Source organism: Melospiza georgiana, chromosome 1 (genome assembly GCF_028018845.1).
Source record: "Melospiza georgiana isolate bMelGeo1 chromosome 1, bMelGeo1.pri, whole genome shotgun sequence".
NCBI lineage: Eukaryota > Metazoa > Chordata > Aves > Passeriformes > Passerellidae > Melospiza > Melospiza georgiana.
This window is the reverse complement of record NC_080430.1, coordinates 40,954,060-40,979,024: the sequence shown is the minus strand read 5'-3', so window position 1 is coordinate 40,979,024 and position 24,965 is coordinate 40,954,060. Positions and strand designations below refer to the sequence as shown.

The following is a 24,965-nucleotide window of genomic DNA, read 5'->3' as shown; positions in this document are numbered from 1 at the left end:
AACTGGCATATTTCTACCCTGAGTGCAGGTAGAGAGATCGTAAACCAAACAATTCCTGTCGACAGGTAACTGTGGCACCTCCTCCTTTCTAACCAAGTGATTCAGGTTTTTTCACTAGCCTGTTTGCAAAGAAAGCTGACCCCAGCAAGAGGTCTAATCATAAGCTGCAGAGGGCAAAGATAAAACACATCACCTACTAAATCAAGGAGACTCTTCAAATATATTCAGAGTTAGTATTTTTCTCCCCTTTTTCTCATTACATGATATTTCATAGTGCTTATTTTTGTTTCCTTCTGTGCTAAATGGCAAAGAGAAAAGAATTTGCTTTGGCAAGCAAGAAACAAAAGAAAGAAATTCAGACCATAACGCAAGATTTGGCATCATTAACATTCTACGTGACAATTTGCAACGTACTCCTCTAAACCAGTTGTTACACTATCAGCAAGGATGCAGCTAAGGAAATTCTCTTAACGTCTCAAAATAAAATGAAAAAGTACCACAGATTCTCATCAGATATACATGAGCTGAACCACTTCCCTGCAATATTTTTTGCAACAAGAACACAAGACTATGCTTCGCTTACAGCAGTAATCAGAAACACTTTGAAATAAACTCCACTCCTAGGACAATTGGACTCTTGCCACACTCTCAGCATCTGCCTAAAAAAGTTCCAAAACTGTATGTTCAAACTGAAGTTGTCAGACAGCGTCACACAAAAACAGAAATAAGGTTATGTCGTGCCTCAAAGTCAGTGCTTGTCCTTAAGAGACATATTAAATTCCTTGCAATTGTCTCATAAGGACTGGCACCCTCCCCTTCTTCTCTTTTTTGGATGACAATGGCTTTTCCTAAACCTGAAATTAAAGTTTTAGCTTCAGTGGTGGCATTTGATAATGAAGGAGCACAAATAAATGGAACGAGTGCATGCTTTGTGTTCCACAAATGGCCACAAAACTCTAAAAAGTTAAAGGAATCAGACAAACATATGGAATCCATTTTTTCTATTTATAATCCCATTACCCATATAGCTATTCATTTACACCCCTTCTGCACAACAACGTGCTAGCCACGTTAGAAGACACACACACACACAGTGTCTGTAGGCTGGAATCCTGCGCAGCTCCGAGCTCCCCCGTGAGAGGGACGTGATGTACAGTAATGCGGTACTTCTCAACGGAGAGCCAAGGCAACTTCACCAAACAAGCAAAGAAAAGCAGCACTTCACCCAAACACGCTGGGGAACGTGAATTCCCAAACTTTGCCTGTTGAACACGCTGCCACTCTGAATTTCAGAAGCTGTACCATGCCATAAGAAAGCCTAGAATTTCCTCCTTAATTACAAATGAATGTACACCCCCCCCAGCCCCAGCATGCATGACTATGAGCATAAAAACACATTCTTTCTGTAGAGCTGAATCCTACCATGCTTGGTACAAAAAGCAGTTTTTGGAAAATAAGAAGCTGAAGTTCTCAGGCCGGCTGGAATCATACAAAGGTTTATTTATGTGTTGCTCCAATAGGGATGATAAAAGATACGGCTCTCCACCACAAGATTATTTGATTACCCGACTATTAGCTTTAGACATACAATGGATCTAACTGCTTTAAAACGTCCCAGAAGCTGATGGCTAGCTTAAAGGTAACAAAATCCAGATGCTGCCTGTCTGCACTACTTTAAAGTCTTATAGTCTATAGAAGAGAAATACTTGCATCTGTGCATACACACACAAATATATATATATATATACACACACGCACGTGTATGTGTGTTTATTATTTAGAGTTTATGTACGCCCTTGACTGTGGACCAAGGAAAAGGAAAAAAACTAAAGGCATATAAAACGTATCACCAATTTGAAATTTTACCTGTCCTTACTGTAATAGTGCAAGTGTGCCAAGACTGATGCACATGACTTTTCACGGGGTTGATAATTTGTTATACCGGCTATAAAAATGCATATAAGTTGTTTTTTAAAGCAAGGGGTTAAAAAAAAAGTCATGGTACAGAAAAGCTATTTTTCTACTTTAAGCCCAAATATAAGGCTAATTTTCACAAAAAAAGCTTATTTTACAAAGTCAAAAAAATAAAGAAAAAAGAAAGAAAATGGACAACTGGCAAAATATAAGCTACGTGAGTAAAAGGGATGGAATGTCCAATATTTCTCCTCCAATACTCGAGGCTATTGTTCTTTCAAAAAAACACCATCAATTGTTTCATGTCCTTGGTTTGCCAGGTTTTGAGGAATAGCATCAGCCTGCGTCCCCCAATCCCCCAAACAGTTAAAGCTATAGGCAATATTGCAGTCAAGCTAGTGACGGGGCTGCTGCTGCAACAGCAACATTACACACTAAATGGTCACAAAGGTAAAATGCTATTTGGATTGACCTTGAAAGGAAGGGGTGGAGAAATGATAAATTTCACGCCAAAATACAAAATTTAAAAAAGGATGAATTTCATACCAAAAAAATATCTGCACGATGCAGTGAAGGAAACAGCAGAGCAAAGAAGTGAGAGGTAACCCTGCCATGAATTACAAGGCTGTAATCATACTGAGTGCTTCTGGTGTCATCACAACTCCAACCAGCCTGAATCACAGTTTTTACAATTAGTTAATTTATATAATGCAGTAGTCAGGCTATAAACGTTAACGGGAAAGTAATTTTTATTAACAAGGAATATAACTTATCCTTTGCCAACCGCAGCCAGATTAACATGCTTCAAACCAAAAGTGTGGAGAAGTCAGCCTCCCTTATGGCACTTCACCACACACAGTTGCACACATCAGATGTCCCATGTGTTAAATTTGCCACAGGAGCACAATGTGTATGTTTGCACGCAGTACCATATGCACGTGTGTGTGCCCTGCCTTGGCTTTTCCCTCCTAAAGGATGCTCGTTTATTTACTGAAACTGCTAATCTGTGGCTGGGAGGTCACACTTCACCTCGTGGAGTGTGTATTTTTTCCTTTTTCTTCCCTCCAAATACAGCGTCCTGACAGGGTTTGCAAACTTTCGGTTTAGGGCTTTCTTTTGTTACTGTCCTTTGGTCACAGGAAATCTTTTCAGAGAGCAGACTATTATACAATGGCTTTATAAAAATAAGGCTTTAATTAACTAACTCATGGCCAGGTAGCATAGACTTCACCCAGCCTCTCTGGGAGAGGCCGGCCTGCTTTCCAGTCTGCTGGCATTTTAAAAATTATTAAGAAAAGAAGAAAGAAAACGGAAGCGTCCACGCTTGGATACTCTCTCCAAAAGTAGTTAGCCTCTATTTCTAGACCTTTTTAAATGCAACAGAGTACAACCATATCATCCTCAATATTTAATGAAATATTAAAACCAGTGCAATGCATTGAAACAAACTCCACCAGGTTTACAGACGGTTAGCTCCGACCTCAGCTCCGAGCTCTCCTCCGAGCTCCACAGCATCTCCTCCTCAGCTGATTAAAAGTTTGAGTTGCCACAGACGGCTTTTCTAACAGCAAAATGCTTTTAAGCTGTGAATAAACCGTAGAGATCCCTGGAAAATCCACCAAAAGTGCTTTATGTCCGATGCTGTCCAGAGCAATCTTTATCCCATGCTACAACAAACACACTACCTGCCCGCTGTTACGATAGCGTTAACCGCACTGTTCTCCCCAAACAATAAAAGGAATTAGCCGACGCCAGCAGCCCTTGGGAAAAAAAAAATAAATTAAAAGAAATAAAGAAATAAATGGGAGGGCAGACAGTAACCTTCCTGCCTCTCTCACGCCTGCTTTCTGCCTACCAGCTCTGCTCTGTGTGATACCAAACCCGAGAAAGAGACAGAAAAATCGCCAAAGAGAAGAGGCGAGTCCGCAATTCGCGCGGCTCCGCTCTCCATCCCCCGCCAGGCGCCGGCCCCGCCAGCCCTTACCTTGGTTTGGAGATAGTGGGGGTAGTAGTAGGTGTACTGAGGGTACATTGGCTGCTGGTCCAGGCGTTTGCCCATGTAGCTGGAGTCCTTCTGGCTGGTGCGGGGAACTCGTTGGCAGGGTGTAGTGCCCCAGGGCCTTTCTTCCTCTCACGCCGCTATTCCTGACAGCGCGGGCGACAGAGGAGGCTGCCGAGACTTCCTCGCCGTCTACCGCGCGCTACTTCCAGCGCAGCCGAAAACGCGCCCGCACGAACATATACGTGTGTGTCCGTGTGTGTGTGCGCGGAGGGGTGTGTGCGGCCGGGGGTGCGTGCGTGGGGGGAAGCCCCGTGCCCGGGAGCCCGCGGGGAGCAGCCCGCCTCCCCCGCTGGCAGCAGCGTGCCTCCGACGGTGCCCGCTGCCCGGCTCGGGAGGGAAGCGTCCTGCGAGAGGAGCCGGGAAGACAGTGCAACTCCAAATCTCCGCAGAGCCGCTCGCTCCCTTGCTTGCTTGCTTGCTTGCTTGCTCGCTCGCTCGCTCTCCTCGTCCTCTCCTCGGCTCGCCCCGCTCTCGAGCCCTCCCCTCTCGCTTCCCCACCCACCCCCCTTCCAACCAAATAAAAAAAAAAAAAAAAAGGACAAAAAAAGGAAAAAATAAAAAGAAAAGAAAAATAAAGAAAAAAAAAGAAAATAAAAAAAAAGGGGGGGGGAGGGAAGAGCCTTCCCCAGCCTAGTTGCCGCTGCCTCCTTCACGGAGTGACATGGTGTTCAGGGCTCGTCCTGTCTTTCATTCAAACCCCCTCCGCGCCGCGCCGCCGGTGGGAGGGACCTCGGCGCGCCGCTCCCCCGGGAGGTCGGCGCAGGCCGCGCGGCCGCCTCCGCGCCCCCGCCCGCTCCGCGCCCGCGCCGGACCGGCAGCTCCGGAAAGCGGCCCTGGGACCCGGGAAACGCCAACGCCGCGGGGCGGGGGACGGGGAGAGCAGCCCCGAAACGCGGCTTTACATTTATTGTTTTAATCTTAAATATATGTATATATGTGTTTTAACAAACGGGAGGGGGAAGGTGACGGAGCCGGGTCGCCGTCCTCCCCCTTCAGAAAACCGCTCCGCACCGTCATCCGGCACTTCGCGGAGAGGCGACCCCGGGCCAGACATATTAAATACATACTTTGTTAAACCGCTTATATAAGACTTGGTTTATTTAAAGTTGGAACAAAATGGAGGAAGAGGGTAAAGAGGAAATTCGGCCGGCCTGACGTGCGGGTGCCTTCCCCCAGACGTGTGAAAATACCACGGTGCCACAAAAGTTACCCGCGGCTGCGTTTCCCCCGACCCGGCTCCCCCGCACGCAGCTGCCGCAGCCCGGGCCCAGGTGAGGGCCAGGTGTGGCCCCCGCGTCCGGCCGAGAGCCCCACACCTGCCACGGATCCCAGGCGTGCAGGACCTGTGTCAGCACCGCCATCCCAAATATTTATTCTCCGAAAGACTCGAAGGAAGAGTCTGTTTTACAACACGGCTATAAATCATCAGGGGGAAAAAAGTGCGTGAATAACAAAATGTTTCCTCTTGTACACAAATCCTAGCGTTTCTCTTTTTTTATAATAACTTATTTCTTGAACATGTCATCAGATTGCTAGGCCTTTCTACAGTGGTTTTGCCTATTTATAAATTTTTGGGGAAAAAAATGTGGGGCAGCAGTTTCTTTTTGTTTTTATTTAAATCATCAATAGTATGGCAGTGGGATTGTCAGCTGCTGCATTATCAACCAAATTGCTTAAAAAAAAAAAAAAAGGAATTATAAAAAGAATGTCTTTAAAGGGACATTTCTCAAGGCTGGTAGAGCTAAAATTAGACTTGCCAGCTGTGTTTTGGTTTGTGGGCACGTGCTTGCACATGACAGGAACATGGAAATATCACGCTTTACTCTGGCAGTTTGCTGTTCTCATAAGCAGAGGGTTTTGTTATGGATTCCCATAACTGCCCCATAGCCAGTCCAAAAGGGCAGTGCGGGAAACCATACACAGGTTTATAATATCACCTATGCACTGTGCTTTCATCACCAGGCACTCATAATCGTGGGTACTGAGGTACCAGCTCTCTGCCATACAGTGGGAACACCATGCCATGCTCACACACGTATTTGCCTCCTGTGGCAGGAGATAAACTTTTGGGAAACGAGTGCCCTTTTCCCAGAGCACTGTGCAGGCATTCGGCAGGTTCTTGCACACCTGGACGAGCCTGTGGAGCACTGCCATTGCCCCAGTTTCCAACAGACTCAGAGGGAGAGCCTGGTGGGGTAAAATATTGAGTATTTTCATTCCCTATCTTTAGTATTATCATTCCAACCTGGCCAGGACCATTCAGTCTCTCTTCTGAGGGTCCCTCTTTTTCATTCATCTTCTCTTCTGAGAAGTGAATTTAGAAAAAAGATAAGAATGGGAGGAGAAGCCTGCAATCCCCGCCTCCCAGCCCCACGGTCTGTATCAGTGCTCAGCTTTAAATACTCTGTCTCTCATCGTAGTGCATGATACTCTTGCTTACACTTTCTTCTTCCCCCCGCCCGGCTTTCCCTAAGGGCGAAATAGACTTTTTGAGGGTTGGGATCTGCAGAAGTGAATAGTGATTACTTGACTGTATGTGATACTTTGAGCCGAGACAACTTTCAGATTGTTCTTTCAACTGCCAGAATTAAGTTGTTGTGCTTCTCTCCTCACCTTCTCAATTTTCCCTCAGGATATTAACGCAGTTTTTCTAGCTAAGTGGTTGGCTTGTAGACGTGGATGTAACCAGATTTGGGAGAAGAAAGAACCTATGTGTACAGGGTGAAATAAAAGATAAATACTAAAGGAAGTAGAAAACTCTGCATTCTGACCAAGAAAGCTACATGAACATGCAAGGTTTTCCGTGGTCATTAATTTAAATCTGGGAAGGGCTGTTTTCTCTACATCATCTGACTACTGTGAGTATTTCAAATCATGCCATAAAATTTCAACCCAAGATTTACACACACTTCTTCCATCAGATGCACTGGCTAGTAGCTCCATCAGTTCTAGCAACTGAGAAAAGGTGGGAAGCTACAGAAGTGGGACTATTATGTGAGTGGGGGACAGCTCCACCTTTCATCTGCTCTCTCTCAGCAAAAATCTTCAATATGCAGATGCTTTGGATTTCCCTTTTCACCTGTAATCCTGACCAGGTGCTGAGCAGCCTCTGCTGTTTGCCCTGAGTGCTCAGCATCTTGCATGATTGAGTCTTCAGAGATGCAAGACAGAGTGGAGGCAGCAGAAATAGGAATTCAATATAAATGAGTGGGGGGCCAAGGGGAGAAGACAGGAGGCAATATACCATAGCAAAAATGCAAATGAACAGCCACAAAAGCAGATTTAGATAGCATACAGCCTCTGAACAAATGCTACTTCTGGAAAATGGAAAATTTCCATTTGCAAAATACAGACATCAAAAAGATCATCTGTGACTTGGGAGCACACTGTTTAAATAGAATCCCCTTCATTTTCTGGCCTGTGCATTTGAATAACTGAATCCACTTGCAAACTGAAATAGCAGTTTGCCTACCGAGTGTTAAGTATAAATGTTCCTCAAAAGAAAAGACAAGCTGTTCGATCCCAGTGAGCAACAGTGAGCAACTTCACAACTTTTTTTTTCTTCCTATGGGAGGGCTGATTATGAAGCCCCAGCCAGTCCCAGCCTCGGGAGCCCAGGGAGTGAGCCAGATCCCAGAGCATCTGCAAAGGCACTGCTGCCACTGCTGTCACTGACCTGAGGGCAGATTCAAGAGCCAGGTGAGCAGTAAGGACCCCTTGAATGGAAAGTTTAGAAATGAAATTAGATAAATGGGAGCACATCATCTGTAAACTTGACAGCCAAGTGCATTCAAAGACATGCACCAAAGGATATTAACCCTGCAACAACCAATGCTGTGGATAAGAAATCTGAAGTTAACCAACAGAAGGAAAAAAAAAAAAGAAAAAGAAAGAAAGAAGAGACTCATTTTCCTGGCAGCCTGAAGTACAGAAAAATTACATATGTTTGGATGTATTTTTACCTGTCATAGAAAGCAGATTTCTTCATTCACAAAAACTGATTTTAAAGAAAAAAGCAGATACCTAGTAGAAAATTCAGAGGCTTTTATTTGATAAAATACAATTCTCCATACACTTTTTTTTTTTTTTTAAATAAGCTTACCTATCCAAATAAAACCTTCTAAAGTCAGATATCAGAGTCAGGGGGCAATTCAAACATTTTCTAGCTCCTTGTTCTTGAAAAGCAGCCATGCGTATTCTAGAAGTTTTAACTGGCAAAATTATGTCAAAATTTTCTAAGTCAGGACTAGAGAAATAGAGATACCACCACCTAAGGCAATCTAATAGGTTAAAAAAAAAAAGAAGAACAATTATATTTGGCTTACAGTTTTTACCCTGTCTCTCTACGTTTATTCTCTTTATTTACTCATTAAAGCTATTACAAAGGAGACCATAGTGATACTTGACAGCTTATTTACAATGGATTACAAGAAGAGCACTGACTTTGTTTTTAGATCTGTCAGCTCCCTCAGTCCAGCTACCTTAAAACTTCATCAATGAACACAGAACTTTACTATTTAATGGATCATTTATGGAGCTGATTTACCTAAGGAGAGCTAACCAAATTTCTAAGAAAGGACACACTCTGGCGCACCCATCAGTAAAGCATGTGATAGCCACGGAGAAGGTGAAAAAGACACAGAAGATCAAACCACTTAGCTTAACAATGACAGCATTAAGTGTCTGGGATTGACAGAACCTCTCTGAGTTGGGGGATGCCACTGTTTTCAGGTGCTTTTCTTTCCTACGAGACCAAACACCACTCGAGATGGCTTTACCCACACACCCCCCTTCCCTGCCTGCAAGAAAAAACCCATCAGGTTTGCTCTCCACCCTTCAGCACTAACCATCACAACAGCACAAAGTCTAGATTTAGGCAGAGCTACAGATGGCCTTAAAGTAAATCTGAAAAAGTTAATGGATAAGATTTTGGACAACAGCAGAGAGTTGCCATCTATCATCATACTTCATTATTTTTCACTTTATCATCTTCTGTCTTTATATTATGGCTCAGGGATTTCCATTAGTATACTTTTACCTGAACACCCAGTCCAAAAGGAAATCTTTGGATAGCAGCAGAGTGAAAAATTTTAGATGAAAAGTGAACAACAATGAACATTCACTAAATTGTTTGTGTTTTCCACCTGATATAATTCCTTAAAAGCACAAACCAATGAAACTAGCAGTCAGTTGTACAGACAGACTGAAATTATGCACTAATGTCGTCTTTCTGCAGATGTTAATAGATACAACCAAAGTAAATAATACTTAGTCTTTGTCTACAGTCTGCTTCTTACACATCTCTGTAGGAACACCTTGCAAGAGTTAATTCATCCTGCAATGTGGAAGAGGATTAAGTAACACGACCAGTCAATGGCAATGCCCCAGTTGTGACAAAAAATGGAGGATTCCTGTCACCCCACAAACCCTCATTGCATGGCAAAAGACACAGCAAATAAGACCAATGGGGCAAAAGCTTGGTACTTTCAGTTCTGGAAGGGATTCACATAGACAGAAAGCAGTGCAACTTCAGTGAGGAAAATGTGAAGAAATGGGAGAGAGACATTGGCTGTAGCATATCAGAGGATCACACAGCAGTAGTTTAGGGATTTCATAAAATGCCAAGATTGTGCACAGGTTAGAAGACATGCCATTCAAAAGTGCCATATTCCACAGCAACTCCACATCACAAGTTAGTAAATACTGCATCTGGTCTTGAGTCTAAACTCTTAGGATAAAAAGGCAAACAACCCCCCCACAAACACTAACAGGACTAGCCAAGGCCATTTCTCTCTTGCAGCATATTAACTTAATACTACCAGCATTAGATGTGGTATGGTTCCAGAGGGAGAAAATTCTTCACCTCCCACCTTCCTCCCTCCAAAGTCCTGCTTACTAGTCATTTTCCCCACCCCTTGTTTACTTAAAATTAGATTGTAATCAGGGAACATGAGTTTTTTTCTCTTCAGGAAGTTTATTTCTGAAGGTAATGGGGAGATGTAAATATGCTGCCTGTTTACTGAGGCTCATAAACATATACGAACATAGGCAATTAATTGTCACTGAAGGAGTTCCAGCAAACATTGAAAATCCTAGCTTTTTAGGGCATGTTTGAATAACTGTTCACCCATCATGTACTGAATTACTTAGTGAGATATTAATTTTGTGCTCCAGCTGAGGGTAATCACAGAACAAACTGGCATTATTCAAGTTACTCTGTGAAATTACAGAAAGGGTAAGCTTAAGAACAAAGGCCAGCAGGAGCTGAGCCTCTCGACTTGAAAGGAATTATCTTTTCCTCTAATTGAAGTGAGGACTGTTTTGTTTTGTTTTTTCTTTCCTTCCTCTTGCTAGATTTCCAACAACACTCTTTGGCAGAAGGTCTCCTTGCAATGGGATTTTGTGCTTAAAGCCCATGAGCAGGGGCTCATCTGCCTGGGAAAGTTTACTGATGTAATTGCACCAGCATCCTCAACAGCAGTTATACCCACGTAATGCCTCATATGGGCATTTATCCCTGGGAATAATTATGCTGGTAAATGCCCCTATTTACACAAACACAGACTTCTGGGTCCTGTTTTCCTGCTGGTGCTGATGAAACTGACCTATACCATGACCTTGGCCAAACCACTTCTCCTGCTCCCTCCTCTCTGTCTGTGTCTCACGAGTGTCAACTGGAACTCTTTCTGGTGAGAACAGTCTCTATGTTTTTACAGTGCCACAGGGGAACCTCAATTTTGGTTGGGCACCAAAACAACACAGCAGAAATCTGTAATAATGTATGCAAACAGTTTGTTGTTCTACCATCCAGACGGCTGCTATTAGAGAATTCACTGGCTGTGGCTTTTTTTTTTTTTCCTTTTTTTTTTTTTTCCATGAGAAAAAGTTAACAATAGGAAAGAATGGAGGGTCATTTCAGGCGACATTCCATCGCTATCAAATATAATAGATTCTGCTTTCTCCATACTTATATCCTCCTCAGCATGCCAAGACACATTTCTTTTTGTCTCTTTCATATCTGGCAGGCTAATTTGCCCACTAAGTAACACTTTATCTAATGCTGGCTGTAAATAAGGTCTGAAGGAGCCTTTGCTAACAATTTCTGTTTCATCTCCTAATAGGCCCCCTTGTAAAACATGGTACAGTTATGGTGCTACTCTTGCAATTTTGTCCAAAATTTCATTCAAAAGTATTTAAAAATAACCTTTCATTACAGCTTCTGGAAATTTTATGGTTTTGATGAAATCTCAAAATATTACCTAATTTTCTTTTAATTTAGTTCAAATTTGAATTATTTTTAATTTTTCCATAAAAATTCTTCCTTGGCTTAACTGCAATAAATATTTTCCTACTTAGTCCCCCTGAAAAAGGAAAAATCAAAGTCTAAAAAAAAGTGTCTAACATATTTTCAAAACTATCTTAAGCAAAACTATCTTAAGCAAAAACTCTTTTATCTCTACACATGCAGGAAAACATTATTTAGGAAATATACAAATGAAATACCCCTATTTAAATCAGTCTCTAGGGAAATGTGTTCACCAGTTGTTTGTTTTTAACTGAAATTCATGACTGGGAAAAGCAATCTGCACTTTAGCTTGCGCCAGTAAGCCCTACAGTAATTCTGAGTCTGTTCAGTCCAAAGCATTTTATAAATAAAGAAAAATCACAGGCTGAGAGGAACTGTAATCTTCAGCCACAAGAAAATGCTATTCTTTTCCTTCTCACCTAAACACAACCGGGAACTGAAGTGGAAAGCACATAAAAACACGTACCAGGACTGCTAGTGCCTTCTTATCAACATGCAAAGCTTCCCCGAAAGCATTACAAGAAACATTGTAAGTGTCCACTAAATATGGAATCAAAAGATTGTGTGCAACGATTCCCAACAGAGGGGGAATTTCTGCCTCTCAAATTCTGTCTCACCAAGATAGGGAGAGAATGCATAGCAAATGGTGAAGTACAGTACTGGGAGTTGGGTAAAAAGTTCCATGTGCAGGTAAGCTGCAGACTTGAACCAATTCTCCGTTTTTCAAATCAGCTCACTCTTTTATAGGAATAATGGCATTTTTTTGTAATGGACAGCTTCCATTTACCACAGGACCAATGCAGCCTGCCGTGCAAAATGAAACCTTATGTCACACTAGATTACTGTCCATCATAACCAAAGAAAATGCATTGAACTGAATATATTTGGTTCAGGAAACCTGTATTTTGTCAGCTGCAGTATAGCTCATTGTCCACTAAACAGTACCAATCCCATTCTGAACAGAGCACACTGTAGAAATGTTTCACCTCCTAATCCTGCACTTGTACACTTGCCAGAGCAAAAAGGAGAGTAATACCTGACATCTAACAAAAACAGGGTTAGGACTGACACTTTGCTGTACCAGAAAAATTCTTTGGGTAAGAGATCATTTATTTCCTGCAAACAGACATGCTAATTATAGCTCAAATCTTCCCTCTTTTTTCTCTACAATTTCTTTTTTCTTTTGCTTCCTCCCCTCCTTTGTGCATCTTTTCTTCAGTCTTGTTCATCAAATATTTTTTGCCTTCAAAAAATCCCATCAAATCTCTACACTCTCATTCATCTGAAAGTTATCTGACTTGAGAATAATTTTCCTGCCTTCTTTTATGTATTCCAGCTGGAATTTTTAATAAAAGCACAAGGACTCAAGGCTACTGTATTTTTATTAGGAAATGGTGGAAACTTTATAGTGATTTCTATTCACATCCAGCAAATGTGCATCCCTATTGTTCTAGCCTATTTACCACTCCCAACATCCTATTCCCAAATAGTTTTCACTCTGTAATCCTTCATCTGTTTTGTTTCCTCTTTATTTCTGTCCCTGCCTAACTGCCTGTCTTGCCAGCACAAGCACTTTCTTTTTCTTGATTTCTCTCTCCATTATTTTTTTCTCTTGCCCCTATTCCTCAGCCACAGATGCTTTAGGCTCCACTTTCTTACTTATGTTGCAGTTCTTTGAATATAGAACAAAAATATTCACGGGGGGAAAAAGATACCGCTGCGCTATTCTTTTTAACTTGGAAATCCATCCTTCTAGATGGAAAGAGAGAGCAATGTGCCATAAACATCTAAATTCATGTCAGCTGAGGTGCCTTGGCAGGGTTGTGGACAGAGTTAAAATAAAGTAGAAGGTGAGAATATTAAGTTCATTAACAGAGGAAGAATTGGGTCTCACAAACTGAGGATCCAATCAATCTCACCTCTTACTGACTTCTTTTCAATAAAGGGCTTTAAAGACATTTCTGGTACGTACAGATGAACACAGATTCCCTTCTCCTCACAACTGCAAGTTGTACACCCCTGACATTCACCATGCTTGTCTTTTCAGGATCCTATGGCAGCAAGACATATATCAGCTTAAAACCTTAAGAGCAATCTTTGCCAAAGAATTCTCACCTCGTACAGCAGGGTAAGAATTACAAGCAGAAACCACTGAAAGTGAGTAGGAGTTAAATATTAATCTTTCGATATAGTTTTTTTAGATTAAATACTGACACAAATTCAGCTTGCAGATAATTTGCATTTTGGTCATTTGGTACATTCCCACCAAGCAAAGGTAGATGTTTCTGTACTGTTAAGAGCTTGTAGGAGAAAAAAAAACCCCTAAACAATAACTTTATTTCATTTAATTGTATTTTTGCAATAAATAATTCTTTGTGCTAGTCAATTACTTGAATGTTTTATCAGAAGGGCCAGGAGTGTTCTGTCACTATGGGGCCTTGACATTTCCCATGGTCTCAGACATTCATTGGAGTGAAACACTGGTTTGTCAGAACTCTAGCATTGCAGCCAAGTATTTCCATCCTGCAGATCACATCCTCCCTTCGAGCTCATGGTGAGAAATTTCAGTCAAACCATTTGTCCTTTTCCTGTTTCCCAAGAGAGATGCCATTTTTTTAACCTGTGTTGGAATAAGGTGGTGCCAAATGAAGGAAAAATAGCCAAGCTTATCTTCTTCTCTTGGATAGTGGCTGGAAGGAACGAGAAGGAAGGCAAAGTTCCTTAGAACATGTGGCAGAGGGACCAGATATTTGCCCAAATGGGTGACTCATTCTACTAGGGATGTACCTGCTACCTTTTTGTGAAAACTTTCCAGATGTGGCCACATGAGAAACTTGAAAAGGCAAAGTGCCTGCATCCTCAGCATACATTTCCCTGAAGCCCCTATATTTGCTTCCCTCCCAGCTTGCACCGACCTCTGCAGACAGACAGGGAACGGCACCTTCCTCCCAGGAACAGGAGCTGCACAGAGCAGGAGGCTGGGATGATGGGCATAGCAGGAGATGCTGGCGCATAACTCCAGCAGTACTGGGAGGTATTGCACTGTCTCTGCTGGGCTCTTGGGCTGCTGCCCATCACTCACTGAGATGAGGAGGTGTGGAGGAGGGAGCACAAAAGTAGACTGAGGAGTAAAAGAGGGATGTGCCTTGGTTACAGGGGGAGTGAAGACAGTACATCAAGTCACTAGTGTTATAAAAGGACCCCAGGGTGAGTAAGTATTATCGTCTGAGGAGGAAAAGAATGAAATAGGGATCTCAAAATACCTGTAGAAAATGGGACCTGAGGTTAAGAATCAACTAAAATTGAGACTGAAAAAGCAGTAGTGATGGCAACCAGGTAGACAAGACGATCCAAATTGATTGGGAGGGCTAGGCAGGACATGAGAGGAGCCAAAATGGGTGAGAACAGAAGGGCACAGAGACACACAACACAAAAACGAGGACAGCCCTTTTCCCTCTGCATCCTGACTGTAACTCCCAAATTCCTGACATTGACTACTCCTCCATTGTCAACAAAAATCATCCACACCCAGCTGCAAAGAGATCCAGCCCCTTCTAGCACTGGTCCACACAGACTATTAAAATCTAATGCTTCCAGACTCTCCATGTCTCTGTGATAAATAGAAAGATTTCAACCTTGCTGACAATCCATTTGTCAATATGCCATGGGATGGCATTTTCAGGCTCCTTTATTTTTTAAAGCTAAAACCTTTTTCACACATAAATTAAATTAAAAGAACAAGTGGGAAAATTCCATATGATCCCACATTTAAGGTTAATGAGTAATGGCATAATTATAATGAACAATAAAATGATAACGAGTGTTCACAGAGAAGCCCATTATAACTGCATAGACAACCATTAGTCTGTAATTTTATGCCTTTTGAACACTTGACTTTGCAACCTTAATGTTTTTTTAACATTGTTTTTTGCCTGTGTAATGATATATAACAATCTCCAGACACCATCTGCAGTCTTCCTATTTGCTTGATACCTTTCAAACAAATTTTTATACTGAATATGAGAAGAGGCCAGTGATTATCTTACTGAGCAACAGCCAGGAGATAGTGGGGGGTGCATTTGGTTGTTGCCTCTCTGCACACTCATAGTTCCTATCTCAACAGCTGGGACCATGTTACAAACTCTTGGGCTTGGGACCATGGGCCCATGTTACAAACTCTCATCTTTTTAATGCTTCTGTTTTTACAGTTTTGTAAAAATTTTCTGATTCTACAGTTCGTTTCTCCCATTGTTTTAACAGGGGAAGCCAAATTAACAAGGTTTATTCAGTTAGGGTTGTGGCTGAGAGCAAGGCATCAACCATTTCCTTCCCTCCTTTCCATCTGACACTGTACTGATTTACCTTAGTTTTATGTGCTGTCCTTCACTGCTGGACTCCTGCTTAGACACGGTACTAGGAACATTTTTTAATTGGAAAGAGGCATTGCATGCTTACAGACTATCATCATATTTCAAGTTTACTGCTAGGAAAAGCCAATATTAATAAGGGCTGGTTTGCATTTCTTCAGGCATTACATATTTTAGCTGCAAATGTCAGCTTTTAGCAAGCTCTTAGCTCTTCTTTCCAAAGTATTATAATTATAATAATAAATGACCCATAGGACTGTCCCAAATCCTGGTCACTCAAGTAACTCTGGGTCACCTTAAAGCCACTGCAAGTCCCTGAACATCTGCATTATTCAGACTAGAATCCTAATGTGTACTGTATAGCAACCACTGCTGCACTACCTGCATGCTTATATGCAGGTGGTTCTCTTGGCAGCTGAGATTTCTGTTTGCAATAAAAGAAAAAAAAAACTGTTTGTAGTAAAGAGCAGACACTTTGGGGGGCCAGCTCAGTGAGCTGACTACCTGTGGAGCACAACATTCTCATTTCCAGCCGCATGACCCTGAAGCAGTCATTGCAATCTGAGTGGAGAAGGGGAGTTAACACTAAATAATATTAGATAAGAGTCAATCTCTAGTCAGCACTCTTCAAACAGCAAGAGAAATATGTCTTAGGTGTAAAGTGAAAGATCAAGTAGGAGGTAACAGTCGTGAAGAATGATAGGGCAAATGAAAGACCCTCTCTGCATGCCTCTCTGAATTGCTCTTTTCTATTATTAAGTTCTTGGCTATAAGAAAGGTGATGGATCCTATGCTCTCACTGTCACAGCAAGTCATTCTCTTGTTCTTCAGCATCACAAAGAGCAGTATACGAACTTGACCAGATTTATGTATCTGTTTTATGCAGTAATTTAGTTGCTGCCTCCTTGCATATAGGAAACACAGTAACACCTAATTCAAGAACTAGTCTTGTAACAGCGCTAACCAGCAAGACAATTAAAAAAAAAAAAGAAAAAGAAAAAGAAAAAGAAAAAAAAGAAATCAGGTGATGTATGGATACTTAGTTGTACAACTCCTACAAAGATGAATGAAAACAGATCCTCTAATTTCCAACATGCTGCATTGAAAAGGACCATCTCTAAACTGAAATGGTGGATGGCTCCCTATGTACAAACACTTACACACACATGTAACCCATGATCCAAGTAGGCTGGTAGATGACAGGGTGCCATGGCACACTTGGTCCCACAGGATTGCTTGGAAGCAGTTGGACCTGATCCAGCAGAGCTCCCTCTTAAACATCACAATAATTTCCTGAACCAGCTACTAAAACCCCCTTGCAGCAGCAGACTTTGCAAGCTGCACACCCTGCCACTCAGTGCAGCTCCCCCAGGAGCCCTGCAGTGCCTGTGGCTCTGCTTGCATGTGGCTCTGGAATACCTTCAGCACTCAGTCCCCAACTCTGGCCTCCTCCTTAGAGCTGGTGGTTGTTGCACGTCTGCCAGCACGAATACCAGCAGCTTTTGGCCGGGGAAGAGGTGTCATACCAAGCCTGGGATTTCTGGAATATGATACTAGGATTTCTACATTAGCCTGATGGAGCCTCTGAATTTCCACCTTAGCCACTTTATATAACACAACAGAAAGTATATTAAAAGACAAGTTGCAAAGTGAACAGCTAAAATTCCTGGAGCACTGGAATTATGACTGCTTATTCCACCTTAACTACATCCTTGAGTCTCTTCATTAGAAAAAAAATCTGCAGAATTGCATCTAACTCTAATGGGAGGCCCCTTGCCTTATTCTCAGTGTTGAATGGGCACTGCTAGCTGTACGACAAAATATTTCATATTTTATTTTCTCATCACTTTTTAATGCCATACCATATTTCCTGTACAGCACTCAAATTCTGCTCTGAAGACAGAATTATTAATGTTTGCATAGACTCTCAAGCAGGTTTTTTTTTCACTGTAGTGACAGTGTGCTTTGTAACACATGTAAATTTATCTTCCTAATGCCTCAGGAGATGGAGAACCATGTTCATCTCCAGTTAACAGGTAGGCAGCACAGGCACATACAAAATTCACCAAAAAGTCAGTGCTGGATTTCAGTGCACATTTTAAGGAAGAGGCTACATTTTCAGAATTCTGTGTATCATATGGCACAGTTCTGCTCAAAGGTCAATCTTATGCCAGTTGTCAGCCACAAACAGAGTGACCAGCAGGGACAAAACCTTCCTGTCCTCCCCTATGGGATCAGCCCACCAAACTGCAGCAGTGAGCCTCATGTACATCCTGGCAGCAGAGAGACCTTGGCAGGCAGGTGCTGCTCCAAGGCCCAGACGTGCATGCTAATCTCAATCTTCTTGCTCAGTAAACTTAATCCTACTCTTACAGCAACTGAAAAGAAAGATTCCTAATGGGAAAGGATGGAAATCTTAACAATAAGTAGTTCCATCAATCCTTTTCTATATATAAAATTAATGATACTGAATTGTAAAATTATCAGAGAATGAAGCAATAATTTTATGAAATAGAGAGTTAAAATAGACTCCAAAGGATTAACATCCACAGTAGATTATCCCCTCCATACTAAATTGGGTAATGGATTTCTCTGAATAGGATATTTCTTTATAGCAGAAGCATGAGATATTCTTTCAAAAAAAGATCTGTAATATCTTACTTTACATAGGTTTTGTGTTTTCTTTTGCTACTTCCTTCAGTCATTTAGAAGTTGTGATCTTGACTGATGACACAAGTGCATATTCTTGTTGAGATATCTTAATAGAATGGGAAGCCAACATGATCTTTGGAAAGAAAGAGCAGAGGTCTTCACATGAAGATTTCTGGTCACTAATGGAGTACGGTAGGACACAAGTAGGCAAAAATAGCAGTGTGGTTAAGATAATGGACTAAACTTGGAAGCTATCTTCTGGTTCCTGGCTCTGCTGCAGACATCCTGTGTGTCCTTGGATAAATGCCTCTTGTGAGGCTAATTTCATTTATGTGCTCATGTACATAGTAATGAGCCTCATAAACACCCTATAAATATAATCACTTGAAATAATTTTTAAGGTACAATCTCTCATACTCAGTGAGGGATTTCATATTCTTCTGGGAAATGAAAAAGTGTTTTCTAGGCTAAAGGCATGAGACTGGTTTGGAGCCATCTCTATTTCAGTGGCATCTGTGTGCACATTTAGATTTGGCACATGCAGACGTTTATGATAAAAAAAAAAGTCTGTATTATTTGCACTATTTCTCATTTTCCTTCTCAGACTGGGATTGTTCCTATTTATAGGAACGCAGACTGTATGAAGCAAGGAGAGACACATGTATAGATGATGATATCTTTGAAATATGTACTGGCTCCATGTCGTTTTTATACAAAATTCTTGGAAACATCCTGTAAAAATCTGTGTGCATGCACAACAGTTGTGATTATTCACATAGACTGCACTGTAAATCACAGATTCATTCGTACATCTGGAAGCTACACATCTCCCCACACACAATATGCAGAGCTGCACAATTCACAAGTAAATTTCTACAGGAAGGGTGGTCCTAGAGCAAAGGCAGACCTGCCAAATCTGCTAACCAGTGTGATATTTCACCATTTGTCATGCATTTACTGTTTCAGGGGGGGTTTTGGTGCTTTGGCAGCCTCTGTTACAGACATCCAGAAATGCCAGCAGGTAAAAAAACTGCTGCTCACAGCCAGTTTGATTCAGGTGGGCAGCAAATGCAATGCACCCTGGACCCCATGACCAGCCAGCAAACACAAACTGTGTAAAGGTTAGACCACCAGTGCTCCCAGTTTTGTTTGTGAATCCTTATTTAACCACTTCCTTTTCAACAACAATTATCTCCTCCAACATGTAGCTTTGCAATTGTTGACCCTCTGTGGCTTAGACAAAACATAAGGTACCAGGGAAAAAGCAAATTATGAAAGTAAAGATTTTAAGTCTATCATCTGCACCTACTGCCCATGACTTTGTAAAAATACAACTATTTGCTTTCCAAAGTAGACATTCCTTACTTGGGATGGGTCATCATAGAAACCTCTTTTTTCTTTTTATAAAAATTTAACATATCCAGTTAAAAAGCTATGCATATGCAGTCATTTCTCTATGGATCATTTATGGGCAAAACAGAGTCCAAGTCTGAAAATTCACCCCATCAGGAGTATGTCTGCCATAAACCAAAGAGTTTAATATTATGGAAGTATAACAGAAGATACTCTTGATGATAAGCCAGGAACTAGTGTTCATTATTAATTTGTAAAGTAACTACTGTCGCCCTTAAATCTCTATAGCATTCCTTGTATCATGTTACTGTTTTCAAATAACTAGAAATGCCAATACCTTAATGAATCAGATTACTACAAAACACTCTAAGATTGTTACAATACAAAAAAAAAAACAAAACCAAAAAAACAAAAACAAAACAAAACAAAAAAAAACCCAAAAAAATTGCAATTCCTAATATAAAAGGGAGCAGGCAATAAGACAAAATCAAGGACACAAGCAAAAGAGACCTGCTGTCTCCAAATAAAAAGCATCAAGGTGCAATGCAGCTAAAAAACCTGTGACTGCAGGTTTTATAAGAGCTGATAATTCAAATGTGATCACTTACATATAATCTATAAAAGCTAGTGCATAACTACTGGGATAGTTTGAGAGTTACAGGGGGATATTAATTTTTTTTCCCTGCATAGGAAATTGTGAATTCAAGTGAATTCAAGTTCATTTAAGGGCAAAGGTATGTTTCTGGAGCTACTCCTGCTGTCTGATCTGTCAAAGAATTAACAGCCTTAGCAGTTAGGAACAGAAGCCTTACCAAGCAGGATGCTTTTCTAAGGGAAAGGAAAGAAGACATGGAATTAAGAACCAGGGCCTCTCAGGAATGGCCTGAGCTATTTGTTAAATGCCTCAGCACTGAGATGTCCCAGTAACAATAAGGCTGTGGCAAATCAAGAATCTTGACACTCCCAAGAACTTGTGAATTCTGGCAAATAAATTCTGTCTGGGGAGATGAAGTGAAGAAAGTGAGGATGTACTAATTGTCACATGGCAGTATCATAACATTATGAATAACATTCATAATGCCATTGGATACTTTCCAAAAGAAGATTCCTGATACAGCAAAAAAATGCCCCTAATATTGGCTCATATTTTATTAAAGCTGAGGATACAGCGACAGCTCAACAGTAAACTGTATGTAACAATTACTCAATAACACATTGTATAGAAGGCTTCAATAGCTTCTTGCTTGTATCCTTTGGGCTTTTTTTTTTCTCTTTTTTTTTTTTTTTTTGTCATGGAATGACAAGGACATTGCTCATGTTCATTGAAATACCTCCAACTATACAAGCTGTGACCAGTAACACATCTACCAGCATCTCACACTGCCCTTATATTGCTATTTTCTATTTTTCAGGGAAATACATTCAAGACACATGCACAGAGTAAATCCAAAATGAGCCTTAAATAATCTTGTTCAGGGCAACAGAGAATAATGAATGTGTCTTCAATGAGGGGCATAATTACAACAAGCTGTCAAAGGAAACTTTAAGAATGTTTGGGGGCAGGGGGAATTAAAAGCTATTTACCTCTATCAAAGCAGAATGAATAAGGGTAATGAGTAATAACCCTGAGAAAATGACAACAAAGGGGAACAGTCTCAGCACCATGAGTAGGAAATTAATCAGGTTCCTCTTTTGTTAACAGGTGTTACACAATAAATTCCCTGTGTTCCGCCCTGAAAAAGCATCCTTAATACCAGAAAATAAAAAGTTCTAAGAAGTAAACAAAAAAAAAATTGCTACCTTGTCCTTAAAATACATCACTGGCAAATATCTCAAAGCACCTTTTAGTTCAATACAGTAAAAGAAATACCAAAGCTCGGTGTTGAATGGCATTTGGCTTTAAAATTACAGGGAAAATCCAGTGTCCTAAATTACCAAGTAGGCAATGGATGCATGACTAGGAGATCCATTTGGACAACACCAAATGATGTGCAGGAAGCACAAGGTAACAGCTCACAAAGCCCCAGTGTGCCTACTGGAGATAGGCAAGCTTGGATATCTTGATTACATCTACCACACCTCAGTCCCTTAAGCCAGGGAATACTTAGTTCAAGTCAGAGCAGCACAATGCAGTTGTGTAAACAGAAGGCTGAAAATCAGGAAATCCTTAGTTCTAAAATGGGATCCAACTGTGCCCCTTTTTCCTGTCCACAAAAAAGTTAATGAAGCAGCCTAAGCAACCCGCCCTATCCTCCCCCCTGGACAGAAACAGGAGTGTGTAACTGCCAGTCTCAGTGAAGGGCTGGGAAAATTAACAGGGATGGATTGAATAAGTTCATATCTTTAACATATTTTGAGGAAGCAAAAGGCTCCATAAGAACTAAATATTATTGAAATACTGAGTAGAAGTTCTTTTCAAGGGGAAATTACTACATTTCCTTTCCTTATGTATCGATTACTCATTAATGCAGCAAAACTGAGAAAGATCAGATTTGACAGTTCTCAAGGAATGGTTTTCACTCTTACATATGCTCTTGATTTGACACTACAAATAAAAATGTTATTCAGTAGACCCCAATCATCTTCTAAAACTACTCCTGAGAGCCACAATTTTAAGACTTTCTGTGCAAATTATCTTCTCTAATGTCCATTCCAGCTTATTCTTACATACTTATATGTACTTGAGAAATAGCATGCACAAAGATTGCTACTGCTGCTTCTTGTAAAAATATTTTTAAACAATTTTTTAGATACTTAATAATTTCAGAGATTTTGAAATATGCTTTGCACCTTCAGATTTATCTAAACTTTTAGAAAATCTATTTATATTTATTGAAATAAATATAAAACCCCAGAAAAACAAAGGCTATTTCTAAGCAAAAAGAAAAAAGAAAAATAAAAACCAATCCCAACAGTATTAAATGTTCTGTATACAATACCTAATGTGAATCCCCAATAGCTCTGTGAATTGAATGCAAAGCTATGGAAAATGCAGGTGGAGGTATTATATCAGATCGTGGAACTGTGAGCTTAAAAAAGTTCAGAAAGCAGAAACACAAGAGGGACATTGGTGAGGTCATTTTGCCCTTTATATCAAATGACATATTTACAAATTGCAGTACATAATACTTTAAAGAAACTCAACCAGCCCCCCCCCCCAAAAAAAAAAAAAGCAAAGAAAAAAAAAACTCAGATAAACAAAAAACCCCAACCAGCTAACCAACCCAAAAATAAACTAATACCAAAACCAAACAACACAGCACCACCTTTTCTTCACTTTTTGCACTTTGGCAATTGATGCAGTAGGTAATTTGAATGAGACTGAATAGGAGGGCAGCATTTGGAAAAGACCCTCTAGAAAGAAATGAGCCATGTAGAGGAAACATGACAACCCTTCTGCAAAATACAAGGCACTAAATTGCATTTGAGTTTTGCTCTTCTTTCAGAAGCTATTTGAAAATAAAAAATGTTCTTCGAGTAACCATAAATAATTTCTTTAAAAGGACAATGATCCTGTACAAGAAATCTCAGTGTCAAGGTCTAAAGAGAAAGAAAGGGTTCTAGAAAGTACAAAGTCCAATTCTCTTTCCAGCCAGGCACTTTTTGCCTCCATCTGTTTTAGAGAATCTCCCCCTAAAACCATTCACAGCTTTTTTATTATGCACTTTTGCTTCACAGTGAACAAATACAATTAAAAGCAATGGTATATAAATGTGAGAGTCATGAGCCTTGGAAAAGCCAGTCAACCTTGCAGCATATTTAGCCCTTAAGTGAGATTTCACATGAACATATACAAGCTTTAGATCATGTATTAAATTGTTTTGCTCAGAATAAGACAGAAAAGTTGATCCAATCACACTAAATCCTGAAGAACCAATTTATGTCTGGAAGCACAGAAAAAGAAATTCTCCTTTACCCAAACGACATGCTTCGAATGCATTCCAAACTTCCTGTGTGTCATTGGCCATGCTGAGCAGACAGGCCTATGATTTCTAATCTAATCAGCCTCAGAGTGACTGTGAAAGCAGCAGCTGTGTCTGAGCAATCGGAAAAATAGATACAGAACAAAGGGGAAGACCATCTCATCAGGGCTTCTCCCTCAAGTGCATAAACTCAGCTTCAGTGGAAAGTATAAATATTTCATTCACTATTTTGTTCTGTATTTCTCCTGGGATTTGTGCTCCAACTAGTTTCTTTTAAAGGTGCATTAATGTCTCCTTTTAACAGCATCCCTTCTAAACTTTTCCCCTTGCTTAATGGGCCTGAAGGGATTAAACCCTTAGCAGAAAAATGCATCTGTTGTACATAACATCACAGTATTAGACTACCATAATACCAACTCATTTATTCTCATTTTGTGAAAGTATACCTTCCCTTGAGAATGATGCTACAGGGTATATTTCCTTCCTGATGCTTCCTTTCATGTATTGTATGATGTTAAGAAGAAACATTTGTATTCAGACATCAGAAGCCCAAGGCCCACTTTTTGCCTCCCATTTTGAGGCCACATTATGCCGGAAAGGTGTCTAGGCTGGCCAGAAAAGAGCTCCAGAAATTCTGCCTGTCTCAGTGAATATGCACTGTACATTCTTTGTGCTTTTCACAGCTCTGGACACAGACCAGACAGAACTAACTTAAATTTGCTTTTGATTTAGGTGACCTCCTTCCTGTGCATCAATTGGAGAAAGCTGAGCTTAACATGTCAGTGAGGTCAGCTGTGGTCCAACTGCTCAAACACACACTATATGACACCATAATAGTCAACACCAGCCCAAACAGTGATGCCATTTGTCTGGCACTGGGCAAGGCTTTGTCTATGCGGTTACAGCTTCCATAGTCCTTTGGCTTTGCATTAGATAGTATTCCCTGCAAGTGCATCATAGTCTCCATCAAGACCAGGTCTCCAAAAGAGCCTTGAAATCAAGAAATTAGAGGAACTAAAGTTAAAAACTGGTAACTACTCTCAGTTACTTTGGTAACTTAGCTTTGGTAAACTTGGCAAAATTTACAGTTCACCTGAATGAAGAGATGTTACTTCATCTGTAAACTAACTTCACTTTAATCCAGATAAAAGAACTTGTGTATATTTTGTGCCAGGATGAAACGTAAGATGAACATTTTCCTACTAGGGCAAGAGAGGAAAGATGGTCTTAGGCAATATTTTCCAGGGGCGGTTTTGAAGAAACCATTTTTTAAACTGAACAGAGAAGAATGTTTAGTTCTCCTAGCTAACATGATAGTGATCAGGAAGAAATATAGAGCCAATGTTTAATGGTTCAAATGGAGATGCTGGCAAGGATCTGGCTTGGGA

At 40.8% G+C, this 24,965-nt stretch overlaps 1 protein-coding gene across 2 annotated transcripts in view; it reads right to left on the bottom strand.

The window, feature by feature from the left end:
* The window catches only part of RBMS3 (RNA binding motif single stranded interacting protein 3), a 703,588-nt gene that overhangs the window by 438,274 nt on the left and 240,349 nt on the right, over positions 1 to 24,965 (bottom strand). Inside the window, exon 1 of one of the 2 annotated variants that reach the window (XM_058028559.1) lies at positions 3,899 to 4,117. The exons of the other annotated variant lie outside the window; for it this stretch is intronic. Coding sequence (XP_057884542.1) covers positions 3,899 to 3,973 — 75 coding nt within the window. The 5' untranslated portion in view covers positions 3,974 to 4,117. Of the gene's footprint in view, positions 1 to 3,898; positions 4,118 to 24,965 lie in introns of those variants that run through there. 2 annotated transcript variants of the gene reach the window in all.